Below are 27,257 nucleotides of genomic sequence, written 5' to 3'. Positions count from 1 at the left end.
ATTGTGTATGATTGGCATGAAAGAGGTGCCGGCTTGCCAATGGAAACCCACTGTGAAAGCTGGAACAGACCATGCTAAAGCAGTGTGACCAGCTGTAGCAGCATGATGCACTGGGTGTTTGCTCGTGCCTGTTATGCATCGATCAAGTTTGTTTGAGCCAGACGAGCTCCAAATCTCTCAGACACATATAAATATGAGCTAAAGGACATACAGACACATTTTCTAAAGCTGCCAAGATCAATTTGAATTCAAGGAACTACAACTGCTGCAATTTCAGGAAGCAAAGAAAGAGCTGCTCATCGTTCTGCCTCTGAGCCCCATGTGTATCCAGTCAGCTAAAATATTCATTTACCTTGCTAAACCAGGGTTTTTTTTACTCCTGTGCTCTGTATAGTTTAAAGAGATTGCATTGACCAACATACTTGATAGAAGTAATAGTTATCAATAACCCATTATTTGGTTCATCACCAGGATGAAATTGAGAACAGTGCCTGGTTTCATAGGTAATTTAGAAGATTAAGGATGTTGACCTAGTATGTATACGTGTGTGTGTGTGTGTGTGTGTGTGTGTGTGTGTGTGTGTGTGTGTGTGTGTGTGTGTGTTTGTGCCTTGCGTGATGCATACTTGGTATGCCCTTATTTATCCCCATTGTTTGATGCTCACACTCCTATGTGGGTTCTGTAAATCTGAGCATGAAAATTCTAGTCGAAGTTCATGCCCAGGCTCATTTCACGCTTCAGGGTCTCTCTTCATGTGTGTGGCATGCGTATGTGTGTGTGTGTGTGTGTGTGTGTGTGTGTGTGTGTGTGTGTGTGTGTGCATGCAAATGTGTGAATCCCTCTCTCTCTGTCTCTCTCGCTCTCTCTCTCTCTCTCTCTCTCTCTCTCTCTCTCTCTCTCTCTCTCTCTCTCTCTTTCTATCTCTCTCGCTCTCTCTGTTTGGCTAAAATTATTGAAATTAGGAAAATTATTGAAAATATTAGATATAGTTTAAAATATATTATAATATATAATATAATATATAAATATTATATTTATATTAAATATAGTTTTGTTTCTTTTTGCAAACAATGTTATTTCACTCCAATCATGCATTCATTCAGCAAATTAAAAGAAGCTGTGTTTTGTTTTGGACAATAATTTTGTACTTTGCCCAGAGGTTAAAGCTCTTATCGTTTAAAAATATCCCCCCTTTTCACATTTTTCCATTATCTTGCGAACAGACAAATTTCAGATACAGCCGCATTGGAAAGGTATGAAAGATGATACACACAGCCCTGTTACACATCATTTGTGAAATTGCTTATTTTGTCTCCCTAATCTTTGCATAAAAAAATAAATACTGAATTAACGTAGAATCGCGCACTCATACGTGCGAGCAGCGGGAACAGAAGCTGGTCAGAAGCGGAGATGGCAAACCAGAGAATTACATTACTGTGATGGAAGTATTCTTATTATTTTGAAATAGTGGAGGAAAAGGAGAAAGGAATAATGGTTAAGTGTAGATTATGTGTTGGTGAAAAGCTCTTGTCAACTGCAAAAAATACCACTTCAAAAAAAAGAAAAACATCTGCATGCAAAGCACAGCACTACAGATCGGTCACTGATAATAGCGTGAACTTTGTAAAAGCGTTCAGAATGTTTCAAGCTGATGATGAAGCAGAGAATGATGTAGACGCGAGGACGAGGTCATATTTACGGAATTGCACGATGTTTTACGAGATGACAGCGAAAGGTATGTTCTCCCTCCACATCACCGGTGTGCAGCCCACACATGCCTTTTGCCCTAATATAACTTATTTCTTAATGGCAATTATCTATATTACACCTGTTACACCTGTAAGCCGTGAAAGAGATACAAGTAACACAAAAGTAACGCAAAAGTAATATAACGCGTTACTTTCCATAAAAAGTAACTAGTTACTAACGTAATTAGTTACTTTTTTGGGGAGTAACTCAATATTGTAATGCGTTACTTTTAAAAGTAACACTGTATATATATATATATATATATATATATATATATATATATATATATATATATATATATATATATATATATAAGAAGAATGCAAAACTGTCATGTTTCAAAGCTTTAAAAAAAAAAAAATAACCCACATTAAAGTGACTTTTTTTCTGATCTTGTGACATCTTAGTCTGTACTGCTTGCCTGGAATACAGATAAGATAAAGTAGAATGCAAAAGCTATGGAGCATCACACTTCACTGTAGGCTATAGCATCAGCAACAGCTGATATCATGAGCCTTGAACTTTGGTTAAAAAAGATGGCGATGGATAAAACTGTCATAATAATAGAAGATCATTTGTAAAGATGTTGGGCTTCTGATCCGAAGGTCGTAAGTTCAAATACCACAACACCGAGCTGCCACTGCATGGCAGTTCAGCAAGGTCCTTAACCCTCAACTGCTCAGTTCTATGATTGAGATCATTGTAAGTCACTATGGATAAGGGTTTTTTCCAAATACCATTATTGTAAATGTACTAAAGATGGTGCAATCAACAAAATGAAATCTGCTCACTAGACACAATCTGGTGGTGAGCTGTTTACCAATTTACGCAAGAAAGTGCTTGATGTTTTCTAGTTGTTGCTCCTGAGTGAACTTTTTTGCAGCGTGTTAAAAAAACATCAAGCACACATCTGGGCATGTTTCACACATCTGGGCATGTTGTTTTGACAGTTTTATGTTCACCCACCACAGTAAAGAGGGGAGTTGAAGAAATCAGACAAAGTGGCTCCAATTCATGACATGAAGACAAAGAACCTTGCATCCAAAAAAAAGGAAAAAATAAAATAAAAGAAAGAAAGACAGACAGATATTGAAAGTTCATTATGCTCACTGTGCAATCATTTCTCCATTTGTTCTATGAATAATTTCTCAGTATTTTACATGTATTTTTTTTTTTCAGTTCCCAAATGTGTGTTCTGTTCTATGCAGTACATACAGCAAAAAATATAATAAAGGATTTTTTTTCCTATACTAAATTACACAAATTTACTGCTAGGTGAAGATTTGAATCTTCAGATTTTTATATGAAGCTAGAGTTTGATCATATCGTCTTGATGCATGTCTTACTTCTTTTTTTTTGAGGGATCTTGGGGTCAAGTGGTACAGAGCAGGCTTGCTGATAAACTTCATGCAGGTGGGATGCTGGCCTGTTTTTGGCAGGGATTTGCATTATAGATCTGATTCAGGCAGCTACAAGGGAATGTTGCAAAGCAATTGTGTGATGTGGGAAAACTTGTAAAGGTTGAACATGTGTCTTGCTGCATTGTGTATAAACACAGTGGAAGACCAGCCAGATGCAAGTTGCAATAATCTTACAAAAAAAAATATCATGACAAAAATACTATTCATCAAACTTTTTTGTATAAGGTTTATATCGTTACTGTATATGCTGTTGCTTATTTGGACAAAGCACATACATATTTAAGTGTTGATACATTAAGGTCCATGATATCATAGTTTAAATGCATTTACTTACTAAATGCATGGATTTGTATATATATTTTAGAAAGTTATTAACAGTATTCGAAAATAAGCAAAGACGTGAAATTGTGTTGTTGAAGCCTTGTATTCCTTTTATAGCATGTTTTCTGTCACCGTCATAGAATGCGTTAATAAACCACAGTGCTCTCTATATTTTACAATGAGAATGTTTATTAAAAGTTTTCTCCTCTGTTAGCATGCGATGTCACAGAGAGAGTGTCTTGCATTACCCCTTCTGTTACTCTGACACTATTTATGATGTCACTGTAGACATGTCCGTCTCACAGGCTGTAGTTACTTTAGCAAGGTTTTATGATGTCAGAATGGTAGTGTCCTCCTGGAGAGCTTGTGTTTTATCTCTGCAGTATGTCAGCTCCTTTAACTCACACCTCACTTTACGAGCCCCTGCGCTGTCTTTCCCACGAACACCAAGGCACGGCGGTCCTCAGCGGCCCTAACGCTCCGGTAGCAGTCACCCCATTAAAACGTATGGGCAGGATTTTGACATAAGACCGTGAACTTGCAGGAGGGCTTTTGTGATGTACATTTTGGTTCCTTTGTTCACACCTTTGCGTGCCATCCTCTGTTTTTCTTTTGTCAGAATGTAATCCTCACTCACTGTATAGCTTTTTATTTAAACATTGCTGTGCAACATCCATAATAAAAATAGGAGTGGTAGATGTGAACGTGTCTTCTGCCAAAGTTTCACATGGTGTCTGAGCAAACTATCAGTGACAGCGATAAGCCCTTTTCTATCTTATTAAGTCCTGTATGCACACTTGCTCCCTGATGGGGCTTCCCCAGAATGTGTTTCTGTCTTGGATGAAATTGTTTGTTGATGGGACTGGAGAACAGTAAATACAAATTTTGCTCTTACTAATGGAAACAGGCTTCTAAAGTAGCCATTACCCACAATGCTAAACCATTCTTATTCTAAATCACTTTCTCTTATTGTGGCTGAGATCAATAAAGCCTCCAACATGTTGACATGAAGAATGATCAAATATTACTGACGTTCCTGTTTATGGCTTTTTGGTTTCTAGTGATCATACACACTATATAACCATTTGGCTTCTTAGAATTGTTTAACCCTCAATAGCCTGGAGAATTTTAAATGCTGTTTCTAGATCCTTTTTTTTATGCGGGCTGTTCATGCATCCTTTGAAGGTATACAACAGGAATGTAGCTTTTTTTTTCCTTGAACAGATAATGTCTCCTAAACAGATACAAATAAAGACATTAGATATTTTTTATTTTTTTTTAAAAGCTTGCCAGAACAGCTCACATAGCATCTGTTTAAGACCAGAGGTGTGATTCAGGACATTACATGAATAAGAATGAAGCCCACAGGAAAATGAAAAGACAGCATTCTTGAATGTGAACGTACGCATTTACAATGATGCATTTACATTGTTCATTTATCCTTAGTAGCTGTCTGGCCAGGGATGTGGTGGCTTAAATTAGATAATAATTTGATTAGGTGTTATATTAGAGAATACACTAAGCTAAAGTACATATAAAAAATTTGGAGCACACAAACAGACACAGACAGTGGCATTACATTACATCCCTAGTGCATAAAGGATTTTTGTTACAAAGATGTTTTTACTTCTCCTTAAAAAGCTGCCATCTTGTCTCTATGGCCTTAGAATCTCGCAGAGTTTTATGACTCTGTCCACAGAAAGGTGGGATTTTCTGAGACATCTGTCCAGTCAAGGTCTCCGAACACAGTCTGCCTTCTTCTAGGGTTGGCCTGCAGGTCTTTTGAGTGTGGGAAAAAGGAAGTGTAATCAGGAGGTGGTCCTCTGTTGTCCACTTCATGTCTGGGCAGCCAGTGCGCTACATAAGTCTCTTAAATTGGTTTGCAGATTTAGTTGCTATGCAGGCATGTAGGTTTGCAGATGGTTTGGTGAGTTCTTTTTCTCTAGCCCCATAGACTTTGTTGAAGGTATTATTCGTGTTGTATAATACTCTGAACAGTTATGCATACAGTTTTTTTTTGCAAAGTGTAACATTTGCAAAAACCATGTAATCCCTGCAGCATAAAATTATTTTTAAATCAACTTTACTTTTACTGTGCATTTCCAAGTGTGCATGTTTTTGACTGGAACGTATTTAAGAGTGTGTGGGAGAGGGGATTTGTACGCGCGTGTTAGACAATGCTTAATTGACTCTGAAACAATGGCCCAGAGTAGATCAGAGAGGGTTGTGAGGGGTTTGTTGTGTCTCTCAGTGAGGGGTTTCCTGAACACATAAAAGAATGCTTGACGCCCAAAATATGAGTGCAGAGAGACGTGGAAGCCCTGTCAGCACCTTCCTATGGTCTTCAAAGAGATCTTTCTACCTTCCCAATACTAATACCTAAATCCATTTCTACACACAGAGACAGGCCTATAGCCTTAATATATTTACCCATGCTTTTAGGACAGACATACTAATGATTTTTTTTTTATTTGTATATGCTTTTAACAATGAACATTGTCTCAATATTTAATCGCTTTTAAATTTTATTTAATAAATAGATGTATCAATATTGAAAATAATAATGATGATGATAAAGGCTGCTATTTAAACTTAATAGTAGAAAGTGCCAGCAGCTGTGAAAAGGATCAGTCTTCTCTTTGTTAAAGTGTTAAAAATAACACCAGTGCAGGTCACACCCTACATAGTGCTGTTTCCAGGACTGTAGAGACAGGCCAGTGGCCAAAGCACATGCATATAGCATTTTCCTATTCTGTCATTTCCTGTTTTCACAAGAAGAAAGGGGAGATAGCTTAGGTACACAAACACTGAGCGAGATACAGTACAGGGCAGGTCTGGAAGCTGTCCTCAGGTAACATACACACATACACATATGCACTGGGCGGTTGCTTAAATAGCACTAATGAGCCTGGCCTGCTGCATGTGTTTAGGAAAGGAAACTTTTGCGGGAATGCAGTTAATCATTTCTGTAATGTTGACCTCCTTCCCAGGATGCTCTCTATGACCTGCGCACAATGCATGCTTCCGAAAATGCCTACACACTTTAGTTTTTCTGTCTCGTTTCATCCATCACACTCGTATGAATCGTTGTGTGAGGGGAAGTCAACACCTCTGTTCACATGTAACTTCCTCTAGTGGACTCTTATTACATGGAGCATTGTACTGCATTTCCATACCATTTCTATGCAGGAGTATTTTCTCTGTATTTCCATACTGCACCTGCAGGAGTGTGTTTGATTTGAACACATTATTGCAGGTGGATGATGCTGATATAATCAAGATTAATAGACTTGTTTATCTCCCACTGAAAATATGCTCATGGGGAAATATGTTCAAAGTTTATTTGAATCCATATCCGTGGTTATTAATGTGAATATAAACAAATACATAAAAATTTGAAGTCAGTAATAAAATAATGTTTAAGTCTACTTTTCTAAAATCTTTTGTCTTTATAAAGTATAAAAACTAGAGCTGTCACTCGAAAAAAATGTCTAATCACATTTAAGCACATGATTGTCATGAGTTAACTTGTGATTATTCGCAGTTGAATCGCACATTTTTATCTGTTCTAAATGTACCTTAAATTTATACTCTTCAAGTTTTAATACTCTATGCATGAAGTGTTACATGGACAAATATTGATGCTTTGTGCAAATGTATGTTTATTACTGAAACCATACTCAACAAATAGCATGAAGAAAATAATTATAGTGTTTTAAAGTATGTGAATCATCAGGACACCAAACGGAACTTTTGCTGTTTCTACACGGATGTTTTAGTTGCCGGATGTGTGCAGCAATAAGGAGTTTCGTGCTTGATTTGAGACTTGGCGCATCAAAAAACAAAACAAATGTATTGTGATTTAAAATGATATTTTGGTGGACTTTTTTTTCCATATCTGAGTGAAGAAAAACAAAAGACATGAAGGTTTTAATTTTGCCTCTTATATATTTATTTATTTATATTTTTAATAAAAATGGTCAAACAGAAATGCACGCTGCAATAATCCTTTGCTAATAAAAATTAGTGCCGTTAAAATTCATTTGCGTTAACAGGTTATTAACGTGTTAATTTTGACAACTCTAATAAAAACATGAAAAAGTCAACTATTGCTGACATCCATCTATATTTATTTTTCACCATTAGTGTTGTTGAAGACCTGAAAAATTGCAATAGTTGAGTAGAGGGGGGACCTGAAACATCCTCCAGTTGATACTGTATTGCTGACTCACCATCACTAAAGAACACGTAGTGTAAACGATGCAAACGATGTTTGGCTATACACTCGGATCAGATGACTATTCTGTGTTGACCAACACTGTGTGCAAAGAATCATTAGACAAACTGAGATAACTATGAGTTGTTTGTTTTCCGGATCCTTTAAATGTGTAAATTTGTTTGGCAGAGAGATAAATAAATGAATAAATTAGACAGGATGTTGACAGATTAATGATCAATGATGAGTCCTGTTTGTCCTATTTCAGTTCATATTATCACTTTCTAAAAGACTCCCAGTAGATCTTCATATCATCCATCTAAGTTTTTCTTTTAGATTCCCAGGCAAAGAACCATCACATATACTCTGGAATTTCCTAGACACCTAATTAGAAAGGGAAATAATTATAATCCTTGGTAAAAGACAACAGTCTCTTTCTGTTTATCCTGGAGCCACTTTAATGTTAAAGGAAACCTATATGTAGAGAGCCAAGTGTCATGGATGCTTTTTTATGCTCATTAAAGATTTACCACTGGACTCACATTCACAACAGTATGTGGCTGCTTTGTGTTTTCCACAGTTCTTGATGATGACAGAAAGTCTTCAGCAACCCACTATATTATGCTTAGTGTTTCTCTCCTGCACTGTTGCTTATGTCAGAGACACCATGTGAATACATAAACAGCAGAATCAAGAGTTGGTCAATTGTAATGTCTGAGGCCAGAGCCTTCTGTTTCCTGTAGTGCATGAGAAAGCGCGCTTAGAGAGGAAAGCTTCTTGTTCCTGTGTTGTGTATGGGTGGAGAGGAATTGTTTGAGGTTTTGAAGTGCCAAAGCATGTGCAAATACTTCAGTCCTGATTATCAACATAAATAAACGCGATGAAGATTGATTGTGCGTTTTAAAAAGCAACTCCAGTGAATTTCATGAACAAATATAATAAACTGCCCGAATGAAATACACATGTATATTTAGCCATAGTTTAAGTTTAGGGTTAAGGCTCTGTTAATCAGAACCTGTGTGTCTGTGTGTGTTTCCATGTGTATTGTTATCTTGTAAATCACCTCTTAAATAAGCAGCACGGCTGCTGTAGACATGGTGTGTATATACTGGTGCACAGTGATTGCAGGGGCAGAGAGGAAAGAGCAGAAGTCAGAGGTCATTGCACTTGAAGGCCTGTCTCTGTTGGGGGAGCACTGCTGTGCAGACCTTCACAAGCTGCCCTATTAGCCAACCTTTGCGCTTTGACCTGTGAGCCTGCAAATAAGCCCCCAGGCACGGACTGCGAACATGCTTACTCATCTCTAATCCCACATTTATGCCTAATCTGTATTCGTAATGCTTTGGTAAACCATACATATGTATATGTGAAGCAACGCTGAAAAACATATCACATTAGTCTTCCATTGTGTCATTTAAAACACTGTTAATTTAATATTATCTCATAGCTATTTTTATTCATTCCAAAATCAGATAGCCATACTGCTTTGCAAAGGTCATACTATCTGAACACTGTTGCTTAAAGTACTGAGTGGGTGTAATGTTTGGCTCGTTCACTCCTGCGGTGTGATACTGAATGATAATGCACCTCTAGCAGTAGAAGAGCCATTATAATAATGTAATGGTCACATACTGTAATGCGTTCTCATTCATATGCAGATTTAGCCTTGGCCCAAGCTGCTCTCTTGACACTCTCTAGCACCTGTGGTAGAACATTTTGCACTGCTTCCATGTTTTAATTGGTGTGCTGCAGGATGTTACAGTGCTGTTTGACATATATTAGTGTTGTGTATTCACATAAAGGGAAAAAATTGTCTCATCCATTCAGACTCAGACAGGGAGGCAAGAGGAAAAGTCAAGCCAAGTGGTTTTATTGTTATTTCTATATGTAATGCGTATACATTGGAATGACTTATAGTTTCTTCGGGATCATTATGTGGCTCAATATACAGCAGAAGGGTATACAAATTAACACAAAATGTAAATACACGGTGGTGATGAATGTAAGAAATAAATACGCAATAAATATGCAGGACAGCTAAATGTATGCTAACTAGACAGAGCATCAGCATTATGTTGGACGGATTACAGTGTATAGCTTGGTTGAAAAAACATAACTGTACAGTGCAAATGATTTTCTGTTAACTGTAGACTACACTTTAAGCAAAAAAAGGTCAGTCTTAGAAGCCTCTGACTCATGAACATATGTTTTTTTTTTCAATATTCAGCCTACGGGACCATTTTTTTGCCTGGCCAGACGACAGTGCCAATGAAATGAGAGCAATCCACAGTTGAAAAAGCACAGGCAATCATCCCCCTGTCTGTGCTTTTTTTTCTCACTGAGCCTTTTTTCTCGCTTCATGTAATTTTGCCATTTCAATTCAGCCCATTATAACTCACAGCCGTCCTCACCCTTCTAACCTCACTTATTCGAATGTGGAGTGAAGGGACTTTTTCTTGTGTGCTACAAGGCCGTTTACAGCCTTCTCTATTGTTCCTGTCAGACACATTGACTAAATGGCCATTGTCTCTATTCTTAAAAGGTAAATCTCCTAACAAAAAGCAAACCAAAAAAATAGGAGGAAACTCCCTTATACTATTTGTAAGTGGATAATGTATGTGTGCTCATGTGCGTGTGCTTGTGTGTGTGTCTTCATTTGTCCATGTGCTTGGTCTAGATAGAGATGGGTTTGGGGGATTCTTTCCATATCTGAGCATCTTTATTGAGTTTGTCTAGACGTGTCTATTAGCCAAAAGACAGCATTCATTCCATTCGTGCTGCAGTAGCCTCAGATGTTTCTATCAGCAGCTCCATGGTCCTTAAATACCTGCCACACAAAGAAAAAACGCTTAATAGATGGATAATGGGAAATTAGAATTTCATTGCCATCTGCAGAAATTCACATTCTGACTTGACACACTGAATTATCAGGATTAATTGTGGTCTATTGAGTTCAGCTTATTTATTTGCTGCTTAATATACTTACTTTCCTGATTCGTCACTCAGACCCATTGTTTTGCATAAGATAAACTCTAATGGCCATATAAATTGTTTTCAGGCTGGTATTGGAATTATGAGGGTATAGTGTAGTTGCCAACATGCTGAGGTTGAAATTTCCTTCATTGTCTTAGAAAAGGTTAAAGAAGGAGTTGATAACACTAATTCTTCAGTAATGTATTTGACTGTTGCATGCAGCAGTCATACAGTCCTAAAGCCTACACCACACTCTGAGGTTTGTCCACTCAGGCTTTGGGCAGTTTCAGCTGTGAATGGCCAAATCTGTTTGCTGAAAGCTGATGTGCAGCTTTAGATAAACCTCGCTGCTATAGATAGAGCAATCTCATAGGGACGTGTGCAGTGTGCTGTGATTGTAGGGGATCTTATGTGCTGGAGTGTTTTTCTCTTCCTGTTTGTCTTTATTACTCAGTAATTAACTTCTTAACTTTTTTGTGTGAGACAAGCTAGGCTGATTCCAGCTTCCTCAGCTGGCCCTTTTCAGAAATTAGGAATTAGAGGAGGCTTGATGCACAATTGTTGCTTGGTGGTCATTTAGGGTGTAGATAAATGTCAGTGCAGTACATTTCTCTGGTAAAGGTTTTTATTTATTTACTGACAGTGTGCTTTTTCTTTGTGAAACCTCCTAGGGTATAAATAACCGTATGTTATTTGATGCTGTAGATATCGGTTTATGATCTTTTAGTACATCATCAATCTTTAGATCACTTTAGTGGTGCTTTCCTGGTTCAGATTTTATGGGGGACTGGCTGCTGTATCCATTTAGTTGTTAACCTGCAGTTGTCCTTTTTGTATATAAGCTATCCACATAAGACGGTCATGAATTGCTATAAGAGTGCAATGACTTTCATAGCTGCTTTTGTTTTTTTTTTCTGAATTGAGAGCACAGACTATAAATGTTATCTTCAAACATCTCCCTTTTTCTTGGCTGAAATGGGATCTGGGTTTGTGCCCTGTAAACATTTTCTTTACCTCAGCCCATTAAGACTGCTCTTAAGTCTTTGAAAAAGGTCAAAGAGGTCATGAACAAAGAAGATTGAAGTGGAAAAAAAGAAGTAGTTCGAGAATATAAATGAAACCACAAAGATGTATCATGTGCTGTGGTTTCAGCATTGGACAACTCGTTATTTCACGGATGAGTTCACTCTGTACCTGGTTCAGCTTGAGTACTGTATTCGAAGGGTAAATAAATTCACAGAGCCACAGCTTGTAGCTTGTCCTCTCATGAATAGTGAAGAAGCATCTCCATGCTGCACATTACGCCCTGCCACACACATGCACACACAAGCACACATCTCCAAGCATTTTGTATGCGATGAACATTCAAGGATCCACTAGCTATTTCTGTGTATTTCATAAGAATCAAAATCAGTGAAAATAAGTACATAATTAAGGACGTTCATCACCGTATCAGTTATTTTTCATAGCTCTTTTCATCAGGAACTTTAAGAGAGTACTTGCAGAAACAGTTGAGATCATTTATAAACACACCAGTCTGTGCTCATAGAGACAAAACATTAATGTGGCTGTACGTTCAGATTTGGCATAGATTTAAAACAATTTAAAAAAAGATAAATTATTAATGGAGGAATGTAGTTCATTGTAGTTTTATAAACTGAGGCTACAACACAGGAGTGTAACATCTGTATGCACAGTCTTGTGTTGTGGGCAGAGTGTGCAGAGCTGCCATTAGGCATGCTTTAAAAAAAACACTTTAGGTGAAATCAGACATCAAGTATACATTTGTCAATTGTTAAATTGACATGATTTCATTAGATTTAAGTAGACTGATTGCGAACACATGCCTGTTAAAAGGTACTGCACAAATATCTGTCAGAATTGCAATTGTCCATTCAGAGTTTATTCTATATTACAGCTTGAGTAAAATGTGTAAATAAAATTTTTGTTTGGGTTTAAGGTAAATCTGAGATTAAACTGTACAGTCTTGTGAGCATATGACTTCGAACAGGTTTAAAAAGAAATACATTTGAAAATAAAGTTTTAAAACTAAAAGTTTTGAACTAAAACTAACTAACTTTTTTTCTGTACAATGTGGTAAGTACATGGGTTAATAGAAGAACTACTTAGTAGAACATGTGTTGAAGTGGATCACTCAGTGGTACACAATGGGTCTACAAAAATCTCATATCTTTGATGTATCATTAAACACTCAAACTTGGAGAAAAGGGTTTGATAGATGTTTATCCCTGAAGGAATGCAAAAAATAAAACAACAACAACAACAACAAAAAAGAAATAAACTGAGGAAGAGAGAAAAGAGAGTAATAGAGAGTCTGGGAGGTAAATAGTTGTGAGACCTAAGGTCTGTCCAAACATGATACAAGTAATGACAGTCCCTATCATGGACATGCAAAAACATTTCACTGTACTTGTGGATTCTGGTGCAGTTGTTATTTCATGCCTGAGTGTAACTCATTTAACTCTTTTGCATACACCACAGTATATATTAGATGATATGGTTAAGTTGTCCTGAATAGTGACCCTAAGCAGTAGATATTTGTTAGTAGACATTTATTATTATCAGTATACATGATCTGATCCAATCTTTTTTTACAAAACCTTTTTTTTCTTTAACCAAGGTTATCCTTTGCTTGTCCTTCTTTTGTTATAAGTTCGCAATTTTAAATTGGAATCCTAACCTACTACGTTCTGCACCATACACCAGATAACTGATAACCCAAACAGCATTAAGGGAAATATCACCTGATACTGATACAAAGTATTAAATTATCGCTAACACTAATTATCTTTGATGCTGATAAGTGCTCAGCGGTTAATACTGTAATTAATTTTTGTAGCCACCTCAGCCTGAATCATTTCTTTAGGATTTATGACTTTGCCAGAGGTGCTTTCAATGGTTCTTATTGAGGTTGGTTAATGTAAGTTAACAGTTTGGATTTCCAGAATAATTTACATTCATTAATTATGTAGATTTATATTAACCAGTAGTGAAGTATAGCTCTGAATTATATCCTGATCAGGGCTGATCTCACAATTAAAAAAAATAAGATTATTTGGAACACAGTCCTTAAAGAATAAATTGACTCTTGTACCCCTTTCCGGATTATGCTCATGTTTACATCTAATGCACCAAATAAAATTATTTGTATGATACTCCGTTATGTAAATGAAGGCAGATTTAGTTAGTTATAATGTTTATTTCCTGAGTCTAATATCAGTCATGGTTACAATAGTGGAAATGATGACAAAGTATCTCAGAGATGGATAAATCAAATAATAGAGAACAACTGTGCCTTGTCCAATTAGCTGATGCGGAGACCAACATATGCTTTCCCTGCGTCTCTTGTGTCTGGCTCACTGCCATTAATGTGCAGGTTATGGTTTGGCACTTATCATTCATTGTACTATTTGTCCATGATTGAGACGATAGACCAAGTGTTTTTTTAGACCAACACTAAAACTGGAGCTGGTTCTGTATTGAGATTGTAAATGTTTGTTTATAAGTCTCAGGTCAAAACCCAACCTGATGACTTACTGAGAATTTGTTTAGAAAGCATGATCTGGTGACAAGATTATCTCTAGGGAGCTTTTAGCACCAGTGAAAATGGTAAACACAAGGAAATGACTAATCACTAACCACGAATGCCTGTTCTGCTTGTGAATCTGCTGCTGAGAGTTATTAAGCCCACAGGGGTCCTGCTCGGTACCCAGCACGAGAGAAATCTCCAATTCTGAGGATTGACTCGGGCATGTGTGTGAGAAGGTCAGTTGAGATTAGGTCTGGAGGTGCTCTTTAGAGCCTAGCCAGTGTAATCTGCGTTAATGGTTTGCCGTGAGAAAGCCATGCTCTCCTCCTGTGTCACTGTGGGCATTGTAGAAGCAGCTGCTCTTGTCATCTCCAAACCCCTTTTCTGCTCATGGGGAAGCCCCATTCTTTTTTCTACCTGTGAAAAGTCTGGTTTGGTCTGGTATCCTGCTGGCCCCAGCTGTTCAATATAAAGTTGGAAACAATATGTCATTTTGTATTTACAGTGTATTAAGTTGCTTTTAAGCCGCACTGTAGAGATTCTTAATCATCACTGGGCACAGTGTGTGCCTCTTCCATTAGTGCTTAGTTTGTTATGCTCCGATGTCAGATGGAGCATAACCAGAGACAAAAAAACATTACTACTGCACCCAGGTTCAGTTGCCAGTGCACATATATAGACAAATGAAAGTAAATGGAAAAGTCCCATGTATCTTCTTATGTAAACATATAAACTCTTTTTATGGGCATGATTAATTCATTTGGTGAATTTGGTGAATATTTTGTTACCTGCTTTATTTCATTACAAATGTCTAACAAAGCAACATCATGTGTGATGTATTCTTTATTCAAAACACATATTTGTCCAATTTCAAATTCTCATTTGTAGATGGTGTTTATGGAAGGATTATGTAAACAATATGCAGCATTCATTAAATGTCTTCTGCTTCATCAGACTGAGAATTAAACTGCTGAGACATGAAGAGGAATCCTACAATAAGGGTTCTTCTGTATTGAATAACCCATTACAACTGATCTCTTAAAACATATCATCCAATATTTGGCTGCACATTTCATCCATCTATATTGTTATTACAGATGCAAAAAAAATGTGTTATTATATTTTTTACATAACCTGACAACTACAAAATCAGTAAAAAAAAAAAAACAACAACACTTAAATGAATTAGTTTCTATGCTAGTAGAAATTCATGTAGAAATCTTACATATTTTCCTGATTAACTGAAAATATCAAACTTTTTTCCAGAAAGCTACATATAAGGACTTTTGATATTTGAATGATAAGAATCCTGGTTAAATCTTCCTCATGAGAAGATCAAGAGAGTACAAAAAGTTTCAGCATAGAAAACGTAAATTTGTTTACATTTGTTTAAAAACTTTTTTGGCTGATGCATAATTTTATATTTGCTATTTGTTCCATCAGAGTAATGATTAATATTATTCTCAAACGGAAGTATTTTTGAAATAAATAAACAAACAAACAAAAAACAAACAAACAAGAAAGCCATTTTGGAAGAGTTTGCTTAAAAAAACTGTTATACTTGTAGCAAAACATCAGAAAGTATGATTTAACATATAGGGGTATTGAAATCTCTCTGGGCTTTAAAGAGATCGCATTGACCTCTAAAAAGGGGACTGTAAAATAATGGCAAAAGAATCAAAATTGGATGAAAAGGATTTAGCTTATTTTACAGCATTAAGTATGTACTTACACCTTATGTACGTTCCACCATTAAGTATGTACTTACACCTAAGACCATATGCAGGGGTCAAGGTTTTGGATGTGGCTTGATGTTACCTTCTTGTGTCTTTACACTCTGTTGTCTCTCTCTGTGTTACATTATTTTTTTACATTTCCATATATGTTGTCGTCTGTTTTTGGTTCATTGTAGCCCCTGTTGCCCTACCCCCTCTCTGCCTATATCTCATAATCATTAGTCCAGCAACCAGACAGACCGAGGGCATGCATGCAGTCATTTATCCTACAGCTCTCTCTGCTGTTCTTTAGTGGCTCCTAATCAGGAGATAGTGTAGGCCTTCATTCATCCCCAGAGCTTCATAAAGCGACTGGCAATGAAGTAATACAATGGACTACAAACCCCCAGGCCAGGAGTCTAACCCTAATCATCTCTCTTTTTCTCTCGTTTTTATTGCTCTCATTTTCCGCCCTTTTCTTATTCACTTGCTGCATCTATAATTTGCCTCATTTTTCCATGCCTGCATCCTTAAAACACAAATTTGGCCGGTGTAGTTCTGTATAACCTTCCTGCTAACTCAAACCTTGAGCCCTCACTGCTATGACCTGACCTATAACCCCAAAAAGCAAAAGCAGCAGAATGGGGCCACTATATGAAATTATATTCTGCTTCTTAAATCATGTCTTAACAATGTACACGGGGTGAGTGCACTGAATACAAAAGAGTGCTTATTTGCCACATGAGAACAATGGCCCAAGGTACTGGAGTAAGGTGAAGGAAAAAAGAGGACTGCATGCAAGTATGTCAGATGTGTGTTGTGTATGTGTTGTGTACTTGGAACATTAAAGCTTGTGAGATTGCCCCTGGCTAACTCAGATTATATCGCTGGCTCTGCTACTCTCAGGCTACAGTAGCTGGTTGTTTATCTTTTCAGATCCTCTTTAAAAATTCATGTGTTATTTTGAGTGGGTGATTCCATAAGGAGACTGTTTAACAAATCCCGCCATTAGCTGCCAAAGCCTTTAGATATTGCTCCCCACTGAATTACTGGATGATCTACGACAAATACCAAGTCATTTTTTAAAAATCCTTTGTTCGAAAATCCCAAAGCAGAGTGTTTATTGTATGATTGATTAACATAGTGGGTACATTGTGCTGATAGTAAGATTAATGTAATCTGATACTCTGGCATTAGTGAAAATATCTGTATTATGTGTATTTATGTGTTTCTACAGTCAGCACTATATAGAAGCTCTGAGGTATGGGATGTCTTGAAAGGCAGATTCTATGCCATGCTATTTTATTTTACTTTGTGTCATTGTCATTCTCTGGCTACATACATTATATGCAATGTATAGTTGAAGGCAGGTGATCATCTGGTCAGCTCTGTGAATGTACAAGTGCTCTCTCTTATCATGATTACCACTGTCCATGTGTGAATCTCAGAGGTGCTATAAACATTTACTTAGCCCCTGTCTCAACACATTGCCAGAGCTTTGCTTCTTTTGTGCCTGCTGTTTGTTTTTGTTTTTCCAAATGCATATTTGGAAAGAGTCTATCACCTTCCTGTCTTTTAAGGATAAAGTCATGCCCAAGCATATTACACATATATGTAGTATTTTTTTTTCATAAATGTAGCTGTTTTGCTGTTGTTTTAAAAAATATAAAAATACTCTCTGTGGTGAACATCTTTACATTGTGAATGTATACTTTTCCCTCTTGTACCTGAGCTGCGAGACAAAAAATTATTGCAGAACAAAAGTTATGTTTGTATAAATATAAAACATTGTAATTTTTTTGAAATTGTAGTTTTTTTTCTCTGTTTCCTTAGGACCCTGGTTTTGCCACTTTCCTCTTTGACCAGCTACAGTTGCCAGACTGGCCAGCCCAGGGTGGGCATAAGGGGTTAAGATGCCCGGTCTGTGCCACCCCCATGCAACATTTGAGACAGCACGCTTTACAGGATCTCCAGGAGCTGTGCCCTGATGCAGACTTGCCAACAATGCCGGCTCAGCCCTCTAAAACCTTTCCTGGGCAGCCTACCAAAGTGACCACCCATGGTGTGCTCACGCTCTCCTCCAGGTCCCCTGCATCAAGAATCCCTCACCCAGCCCATAGTATGGTGCCTGTGGGAAAGCATAGGAGGGGTCTGAACTGGGCATCCAGCACAAAGCCAAGTGTCCAGGTCACTGTAGGAGGAGGTGCTCTGGGTGGTGCACTTAGCTCTGTCACCATACAGGCGCAGCAGTACCTGGAAGGCATGTGGAGCATCTCACGTGTCAACAACTTCCTGCCCCAGCCAAACCCGGTAGGTGACACTTGTGTTATTTTTTTTTTTTCACTGAACCACTCAGCAGTATATTCATTAGTGTTGGCATTAATTGTTGCTGTTTTGCTAATATAAAAAAATGCACACATATAGACTCATATCGCTTTTTTATAAGTAAAAAAGAGTAAACCTGATGACAAACATGAAAATGATTGTGTAAGTGCAACCACCAATAAAAATAGAGGAGAGTAGGAATTTCTTACGCAACATCAGTTAAATACATACCATGAGTCTGGTCTAAACTTAGAAATGAAGAGAGACCAGGTTTATTTACAGCTTAATGAAACGACTGCTTTTACTTTGAATCTTTCTGCATGTTATATTTGTTTAATTTCATATACTTTATTTCACAGGATGGATTTTTTTTTTGTGTGTGTGTGTGTGTGTGAGAACAATCTTGGATAATAAAGCAGGTTTTAGACGATTTATTTCAAGTAATTGTTACTCATACAAAAGGTGAGTTATTTTTAGTTGAATACTATGACATTTATAAATGTTCTTTCATATACATTGGTTCCTGACACCTTACACTTTACATATTTCAATCACTTGTGCCTGTTTTAAGTGCGACTAATTGTTATTTGTCTGGCTGTGTAGGTTTAGGTTTGGGAGAGATCAATATTGGTATTGGTAAAGAAGCTCTCGGTTCATTTTTACTGTTGTTTTAATGGGAAGGTAGCTATCAGTCTAAAATGGTGGTAGTCATAAGCAATTACATGTTTAGTATGTGCAGCATTGAACAGTTCTAATTTGTAAGCATCTCCACAAACTTCAAATGCTCTTATGACGAAAAGAGAGATGGAGTGTTTGAGCTTCACAAGTCATTGATTTTCCTGTTCTGGAAATAGAGCAATTATGCACCTGCCAACATGAATGAGCTATGTGATATTTTAATCACCTCATTGTTATATGGGTGAGAATGAAGCATTTCTACCTTGTAAAAGGTTTTAAAGGAATAGTACAATGTTAAGCCTCAAAAGATATTTCTATTCAGTGTTCAGAGTTGTTCAGATGGCGTTATCAATTTCTTAATGAATTCTTGATTTTAAATTAGAGACCGGGTAAAAAAATATTGTTCTATACAAGTTCATGGTAAAATTTCAAGTCCAAGAAATCATATTGCCTCTCAGCAAAAAGTTTCTTGTTGTGCTTTACTGAAAATTGACTTATAAATTTCACAAGTTTTATATTTTACTATCTGACACTTACAAGCAAGTAAGTCTGGTATACTGATAAGGAATTGCATCAATAAAAGCTGAATGCTGTAAACAAAATATATAGAGTATAACTGTTCTGTGGGTTAAATTAACAAATGGACACACTGAGTTATAGCCTCAGCAAATTCCAGCTGTAATTGTTACTTTTTATGAGTGTTATTAATTGCTCTGAATTCAATTCACTGCTTTGCTTGTTTGTGTCTACCATTGCTTTTAAAGCCACTGTCTCCAAAACGTTCCTCCTTTGTTCCTGGATGGAGTTACATCCAGTGATGAATGCCGAGGTTAAAAGTATGACCGCTGCCTCATTTCCCTCATCGCTTTAATGTCAACAAGTGCTTTTGTTTTCCCGTACGCCCACAACTGTTGAGGCTTTTAGCAGCCAGCGTGTGTGCTTCACATTCAAAAGGCATAAAAAGCTTTAAGTCGAAAAAAACCTGCGGTGATGGAATACTGTCACAGCACGAGTGGAAAAGCCTGCAATGCTGCTGGGAGTGTGAAGCTGAATGCCTAGTGGTGTTCAGCAGCAAAACACACAGTCAGGCATATGTATGCCTAGACACAGACACACACACACACACACACACACACACACACACACACACACACACACACACACACATCCTAACCATGGAGAATGGCATCCCCTCAGGGCTAAGAACGCATGCCTCTCTCCACCATGCTGAAATATGCCTGCTGTGATTTGGAAAGCCTTCCTTTCTTTCATTACATCGACATCTCAGCAGAATGACAAAAACCATGGTGTGTGTGGGTTGGGTATGGGAGGTTGGGGGTTGTGTGGAGTCAGCACAGACAAGAGGTATGTGCTTTAATTTGTTAGTAAGGTATCATGATTTCTGTAAGAAAGGAATGACATATAATTCTTGGAGATGGACCAGCCCTGACAACGGGTCTTTAGAGATGCTACTGGTTTTACATTGCTTTAGGGCTTTGTCCTGCTCACCCTGGTAATGGGCCACCTGCAAAGGAGCTACTTTTTGCAATGGAGAAGAAGGGATGGAGAAAAAAGTTAATCTCAAAGCACAAAGACAACAGCTAGGACCATAATGCCTCTAAAGTAAGATGTGTGTAAAAGGCATCATGCATTTAATTGGCTTCTGGAGGAACCTGTTTGCAATTCTGCATTTCATTTCTGAATGAGTGACACACATACCAGTAATATTTCTGTAATAATTATCAGCTAAGGCTCATAGTTAAAGATCTTGGTGGGGCAGTATGACATCAAGAGTAACCTCAAAGAAATTAATTGACAGGCACACTTGTAATATAAAATAATGTCAAGTAACTTTTTGAAGTAACCCAGTTTTAAGCATTTTTAATACCTTTTTTAACAATACTCGAGTTGATACAATAATCAGGGTTAAGTTTCGTTATAATTTGAAAAGACACAAACACACACAAACAAGCATTAATGTATGCATTTAATAATGTAAAAATGTTAAAAATTGGAGACTTGTGGTATCACACTCTAATCACCTAATTACCTTAAAACACATGTAAAGGTTTCCTGAGCCTTTAAATGGTGTCTCAGTCTGGTTCAGGCAACACAATCATGGGGAAAGACTGCTGACTTGACAGTTGTCCAGAAGACGATCATTGACACCCTGCACATGGATGGTAAGACACAAAATATCATCGCTAAAGAAGCTGGCTGTTCACAGAGTGCTGTATTCAATGTATTAATGGAAAGTTTAATGAAAGGAAAAAAATGTGGATTAAAAAGGTGAAATGAAGCCCATTCAGGAATTTGGGGGAGATTCACCAAGAGTGGACTGCAGCTGGAGTCAGTGCTTCAGATACTGATTTCATTTTCCAGCAGGATTTGGCACCTTCCCACACTGCCAAAAGCACCAAAGGTTGGTTAAATGACCATGGTGTTGGTGTACTTGACTGGTCAGCAAACTCACCAGACCTTAACCTCATAGAGAATCTGTCAAGAGGAAAATTAGTAACAAGAGACCAAAAAATGCAAATGAGATGATGGCCACGATCAAAGAAACCGGGGCTTCCATACAACCTCAGCAGTGCCACAGACTAATCACCTCCATGCTACGCCGAATAGAGGCAGTAATTAAAGCAAAAGGAGCCCCTATCAAGTTTCGAGTACATATATATTAAATGAACATACTTTCCAGAAGGCCAACAATTCACAAAAAAGGTTTTTTAATTGGTCTTATTAAGTATTCAAATTTTTTGAGATAGTGAATTGGTGGGTTTTGTTAAATGTGAGCCAAAATCATCAAAATGAAAAGAAATGAACACTTGAAATATATCACTCTGTGTGTAATGAATCTATATAATATACGAATTTAACCTTTTGTATTGAATTACTAAAATAAATCAATTTTTTAATGATATGCTAATTTATTGAGATGCACCTGTACACCGTCTGGGCTATCTGCCTTTTTGTGAAAATATTAGATAAAATTCTTATTAAATATTTTCTTATTAAATTAAATATTTGTTATAAAACAACTTACTGGTGTCTGTAACATATTTCAAACTATCTCAATCTGGCCACACTGTCATGAACAGTATTCTCTACTTCCCACAAGCATGGGGCAGTATGAATTTTAACCCAGTGGACCTTTATCAGTGCTTGTTGCTTTCCCATGTTTAATCACTTGGAGCAATAATAACTTTATTTGGAAGCTAAATAGGGCAGGAGTATGTTACTGTTATTGTGCAATATTTTAAATGTTTTTCATGTATTTAACTTTACATACATATGTATTTAACAAGCAAAACAATTAAATTAGCTATGTCTGTCAAAAAATTTTTTTTTATAAATTTTAAAAATATGTTTTTTTAATATAATTAAAAATGAATCAATTTTGAAGATTATGTGAGAATATAAATTATTATGATCATTATTAATAATTGTAAGATTGCTATTGTCAAAAAAATATGGCAATATTTAGAGCTAAATCTGTTATATTACAAGCCCACACTCTGTATTCACATATTCATTAATCTGTCGCAGTGGGAGTTACAATGTTTTAAAAACACTTCCACTATGTTCTGTTTGGGTGAAGCGATGTTGTGGTCCATTAAGGTCAGCTCAGGACATTGTCTGGTGACATTCACATATTAACCTCCCTATCATCTGTTTCCTTTTGGAGGCATAACGTCCCTCCTGGAGTTGTTTAAAGGGCAACTGTGAAAATAATTTTTTTTTTTACATTTTGACCATGTACCTGTTTTTCTCTATTCACATTAGCTGACTTGGAAACAAACATGATAGAAACTTATATTCCCAATTCTGTACAATGTCCTCAGTTATCTTTTGACCTTATTGTTTGCTCAGCAGCAAAATTAAATTATTAGACACTGGCTATGATTGACTAGGTGGATTATATATGAGCTGGAGTAAACCCCCCTGCTGATTGGGAGCTCAGGATGAGGATTCATTAGGGAGCATCTGCAGAGAGATATCCACAAACGTGCTGACACAAAAAGAAGAGAGGGATTGATAGGGAGAGAAGGAAAGGGGAACATGGACAGGGAATGTACGAATAGTTGATTTGACTCCTCAGATGAGCATATTATTATGTGTTGCCTCTTGTAGGTCTTGAGGTGATATGGACACCATGTGAAAGCTTAACCTAATGATCTTACCATTGGGCTACAGCATGCTTAGCCCTCTTTCTTTGTCCGTCACTCATGAGGTAGACATAAGCGCTCAAACCCCATGCCTGTCAAACCATTGGGGTTTTCTGACAGCAATCTGACTGTGTGTGTGTGTGTGTGTGTGTGTGTGTGTGTGTGTGCATGCATATGTGCAAGCATGCATAGTTATTCTTAGACAGGTCTGCATGGCCCCATAAAGCATTTATCCTGTTGATAGGGGGCCTGGTTTTGCTCTGGCCTTATCTGTGTTAAGGGCTTTATGTGCTGCACAAATAGTCACACATGCACAAGTGTGAAGCTGCTTTTATTTTAGAGCGAATGTGAAACTGGAATGTTGTGTGCCATGATCTCCCTCCTTGTCATCTTTATCATGTTCTGGGTGTATCATGGTGTTCCTTTCATTTTCCATAGCTATTTGGACATAGGAATATGCCCAATAGCACTGTTGAACAACTTTTCTTGTTATGCAGTTATTCTATACATTGAACACAATAGTATCAAAGTTAACTAATTCTCACACACACCAGAAAAAAAAATTACGTTTTCGTCTAATCCTGCCTTATAGTCCTAGTGAATATGTACATTCTAAATGTTATTTCAGTGTTGAGGGCATGGAAGTTTACTGCAATACTCACCTTCCTGTGTATAAGCATTGCAAGTTTTCTGGAGCTCATATGTCATTGTATTTATATAAATAGTCTCACTGACAGGATATGCTGGCATGCACTGGAGGCCATATGCTTTATAAAAAAGAACATAAATTATGTTATTTTAGTTGCCAGACTGTTAATCCACAGTAAACATGGCGAAAGTGACTGGAATGCACTGATAAAACATATCTTAAAATGGTAGGCCTTGTTTAAGTTAAAAGATGTCAGCTGCTCAAAGTGATTAAGTCTTGGCAGAGTCTGGGAAATGGCCCAGCAGCTTACATACAAAACAAGCTTTTGGCAGTTGATATTGATCACAACCTTCTTCTGCTTACATACTAACTCAGTTAGCATACAAAGAAGGAGCCTGGCTAAATAAAGCTATTTTACAATCCTAAGTAAGGTTGGGTTGCTTCACCAATTATTAAAATGCCAGAATTGGATTTTACTCTGTAGACATCACTAAATTTAGTATTTTCTATGTATAAAAATAAGGTATACCATGGGCAGGACCTAACCAGTTCTCTGTATGTTACAGGAATGATGTTCTATGGTCAATGATCACAAATTGTTCTGTATTGTTGAAAGATTTATGACCAAACTCTTGATGTCACCCATATGAGGATGGGTTCCCCTTTGAGTCTGGTTCCTCTCAAGGTTTCTTCCTCATATCATCTAAGGGAGTTTTTCCTTGCCACTGTCGCCACGGCTTGCTCATCAGGGACAAACGCACACCATTCACCTTCACTGTTGTTTTCTGTAAAGCTGCTTTGAGACAATGTCTGTTGTGAAAAGCGCTATACAAAAAACTTGACTTGACTTGACTTGTTAATGCTGCTAAAAAAAACCATTTAAAACGTATTGTAAATTCAATTCATGACAGAGCCTTAATGTAATTTCAAAAGGGCTACCAACTAAATGGATTACTTAAATTCTGAATAGTTTGAGAAGCAGGTTTTAAATTCATTCTTTAAAAACACAAGAATATCTAAACTTGGAGAACAGATACTATTATACTGTAAGATAAGGTTTTACTGGCACTGATATTTAGCCAGTAAGTATTGTAAAGACACACATGTCTCCATAATAAATGTCGAATGGTATCACAGACAGATCTTTGGCTGCTTGTGTAGTCCACCTTGTCTTGATGACATTCAGCACAGGCACTCAGAGCCTCTTCAGGGATGAAGAGCAACATCAGGGTGCCCTCACCGCATCTGGTCTGGAAGAAAGCACTTTCCAACTGGGATATTTTTATTCTTCTTCTGTATCTCATAATTTCTAACTTACTTGCTAGTAATATAATGAGGAAATAGAAATTTTCTACATGGAGATTGTTTTCAGTTTTCCCTCGCATTATTTAGAATTTGATCTACTTTCTTTTAGCTTAATGTATAACATTATAATCATTGTCCATACATGACATGTGTTTATGTGGTTCACTGAAATCTTGAGCAGCCATCATCTAATTTTGTTCCTGTTCCTTGCAGACACATGGTCCTGTGGCTGAGCCTGATCAGACTGCTCCACTCTCTGACACAGCTGCCAGTTCTGTCTCCATTAACCCTACACGACAGAAAAGTCCAGTAAAATTTGATCCAGCTGTAACACTGTCCTCTACTCAGCCTACCTCCACATCCTTCTTCATCAGGTAAGAGCAGAGTAATGTATTAACATTTTCATTAAACTGAAAATGCATCTTTTAACACTTTACAATGAAATGTTACCTCAGGCCTGTGTGGGAGTGAAAAATTGGTTCTGTGCTGTCGATTGTGGACATTGATGGATGGAATATATGAAAAGCGTTGAAAATGGATTTGTAGCTCCTTACATATCAAACTGTAATAGCATGTGAAGCTGCAACAATGTGCAGTGCCACCTGTAAAACTATTTCCAGGTCATGCAGCAAACAGAGAGATAGAAGACCTCAGAATGAGACAGGGTTAATTTTTGCAGCCTGATCGATAAGCACATCCGTGTTTTCTTTGGACATAATCTCAAACAAGCGGATAGGCAGGGAGGCCTTGTTTGTCCCTAAAAGAGAAGCCTGGGAGGGGAAAATAGACTTGTTTTTTCCCTTTTATCCACATGTCCAAGGGAGACGAGAGGAGAAATGGGAAAGGATGATGGCTGCAACCTTTCATTACATTACAAATATTAGCTTTCGCCAAGAATTTCTGGTGTTTTTCTTGGCAGTGTACTTACTTATTACCTTAAGAACCCCAAGCACTCATCAAATGGAAGTCTAGGAAACAAAAAAGCTCAAACACAATGACTATGCTACCATTAATCATAACAGCCACTTATTTGATACAGTGTGAAGAACGGATGCAGGCATGTATTAGTAATTATTGTTTATTTTTTAAATTCTCAAACCTAAGGACTCCTTCAGATACCCCCTTACAGCAGAGGGTTTAATGCTCGTGTTTCAATTTCATTTAGAATGCCTTTAGAAAACTAGACCCATTATCCATTCAAAGGCTCTTTATGGACATGTGTTCTCTTCGTGTTTCCTGGCTGTTAAATAAACCTGAGTCACCCAGGAATTTTGTGAATTACAGTAAATGCAGCCAATATGTATACAGTACTTCTGCTTTTTGGGAATACATTTTTTGTATTTATTTTCTAAAATATAATGTTAATGGAAGAGCGTTAGGAAGTCTAGCTCATCTCCATTCACCTAGTGTATGTCTGTTTCTTTCCCACTTGTACAACAAGAAGCAGCCTTGCTGTATTGGCGGCACGTTCTTGTAAATGAAATGTTAATTAGGCTGCGATTAGAGGGGCGAGGAGGAGAGAAAGACGTCTGCTTTTTTACTCTTACCTTCTCACTTTTGCTACTTTGCTCTTGTCAGTTTTTCTCAGCATGAACTATTTGTGTGCCATTTATTAGTGACTCAGCATGCATAACTAATCTTTAATGTTTGTTGAATTTAATACGAAGCCTACTGGTATAGAGTGCACATATTCATCATTTCCTACGATACTCAACAGGTTCTTAAAGGGTTAGGCTATAAGCTTAAATATCTGCAGTGGTCTTGAACCACCTGCTCAAACAATGTTTGAACTGGGCAAGGTAATATTACTGTTGATGTTCCTACATTAAATGAAAAGCAATTAACAAATGTAAGGCAAAACAAATCAAAACCAAATGTTGGCAGAATTATTGTATTAGTAAAAAAAAAAAAATATTCTGTGTTTAATGGAGAATCTATGGTGCCACAATATTTTTGTTCATCATACTTCTAACCTGTTAATTTAGCCTTGGAAATGCTTTTGACTAATTTGATATGGATAGATTAAGAAATTAGATAAGACAGAGACTGCTGAGGTTGGAGGCGATATTGAATGCAAGAGTGATAGATGGCTTTTCAAGATCTTGGTATTACGAAATGCCCCTGTTTGACAAAGCATATTATTAGTATATTGACATTCTCTACAGCTGCCATAATGAAGACAGACA

General features: G+C 37.2%; 1 protein-coding gene across 4 annotated transcripts in view; it reads left to right on the top strand.

The window, feature by feature from the left end:
* Positions 1–27,257, top strand: part of kif26ab (kinesin family member 26Ab) — a 75,417-nt gene that overhangs the window by 10,753 nt on the left and 37,407 nt on the right. For all 4 annotated transcript variants that reach the window (XM_083544016.1, XM_083544015.1, XM_083544018.1 and 1 more), the window contains exons 3-4: positions 17,779–18,255; positions 25,285–25,445. In XM_083544016.1, the coding sequence (XP_083400142.1) occupies positions 17,779–18,255; positions 25,285–25,445 (638 nt within the window). The remainder of the gene's footprint in view (positions 1–17,778; positions 18,256–25,284; positions 25,446–27,257) is intronic.

The sequence above is a fragment of the Silurus aristotelis genome (assembly GCF_946808225.1).
Source record: "Silurus aristotelis genome assembly, chromosome: 6".
Lineage (NCBI taxonomy): Eukaryota > Metazoa > Chordata > Actinopteri > Siluriformes > Siluridae > Silurus > Silurus aristotelis.
This window is presented reverse-complemented; position numbering and strand designations above follow the sequence as displayed.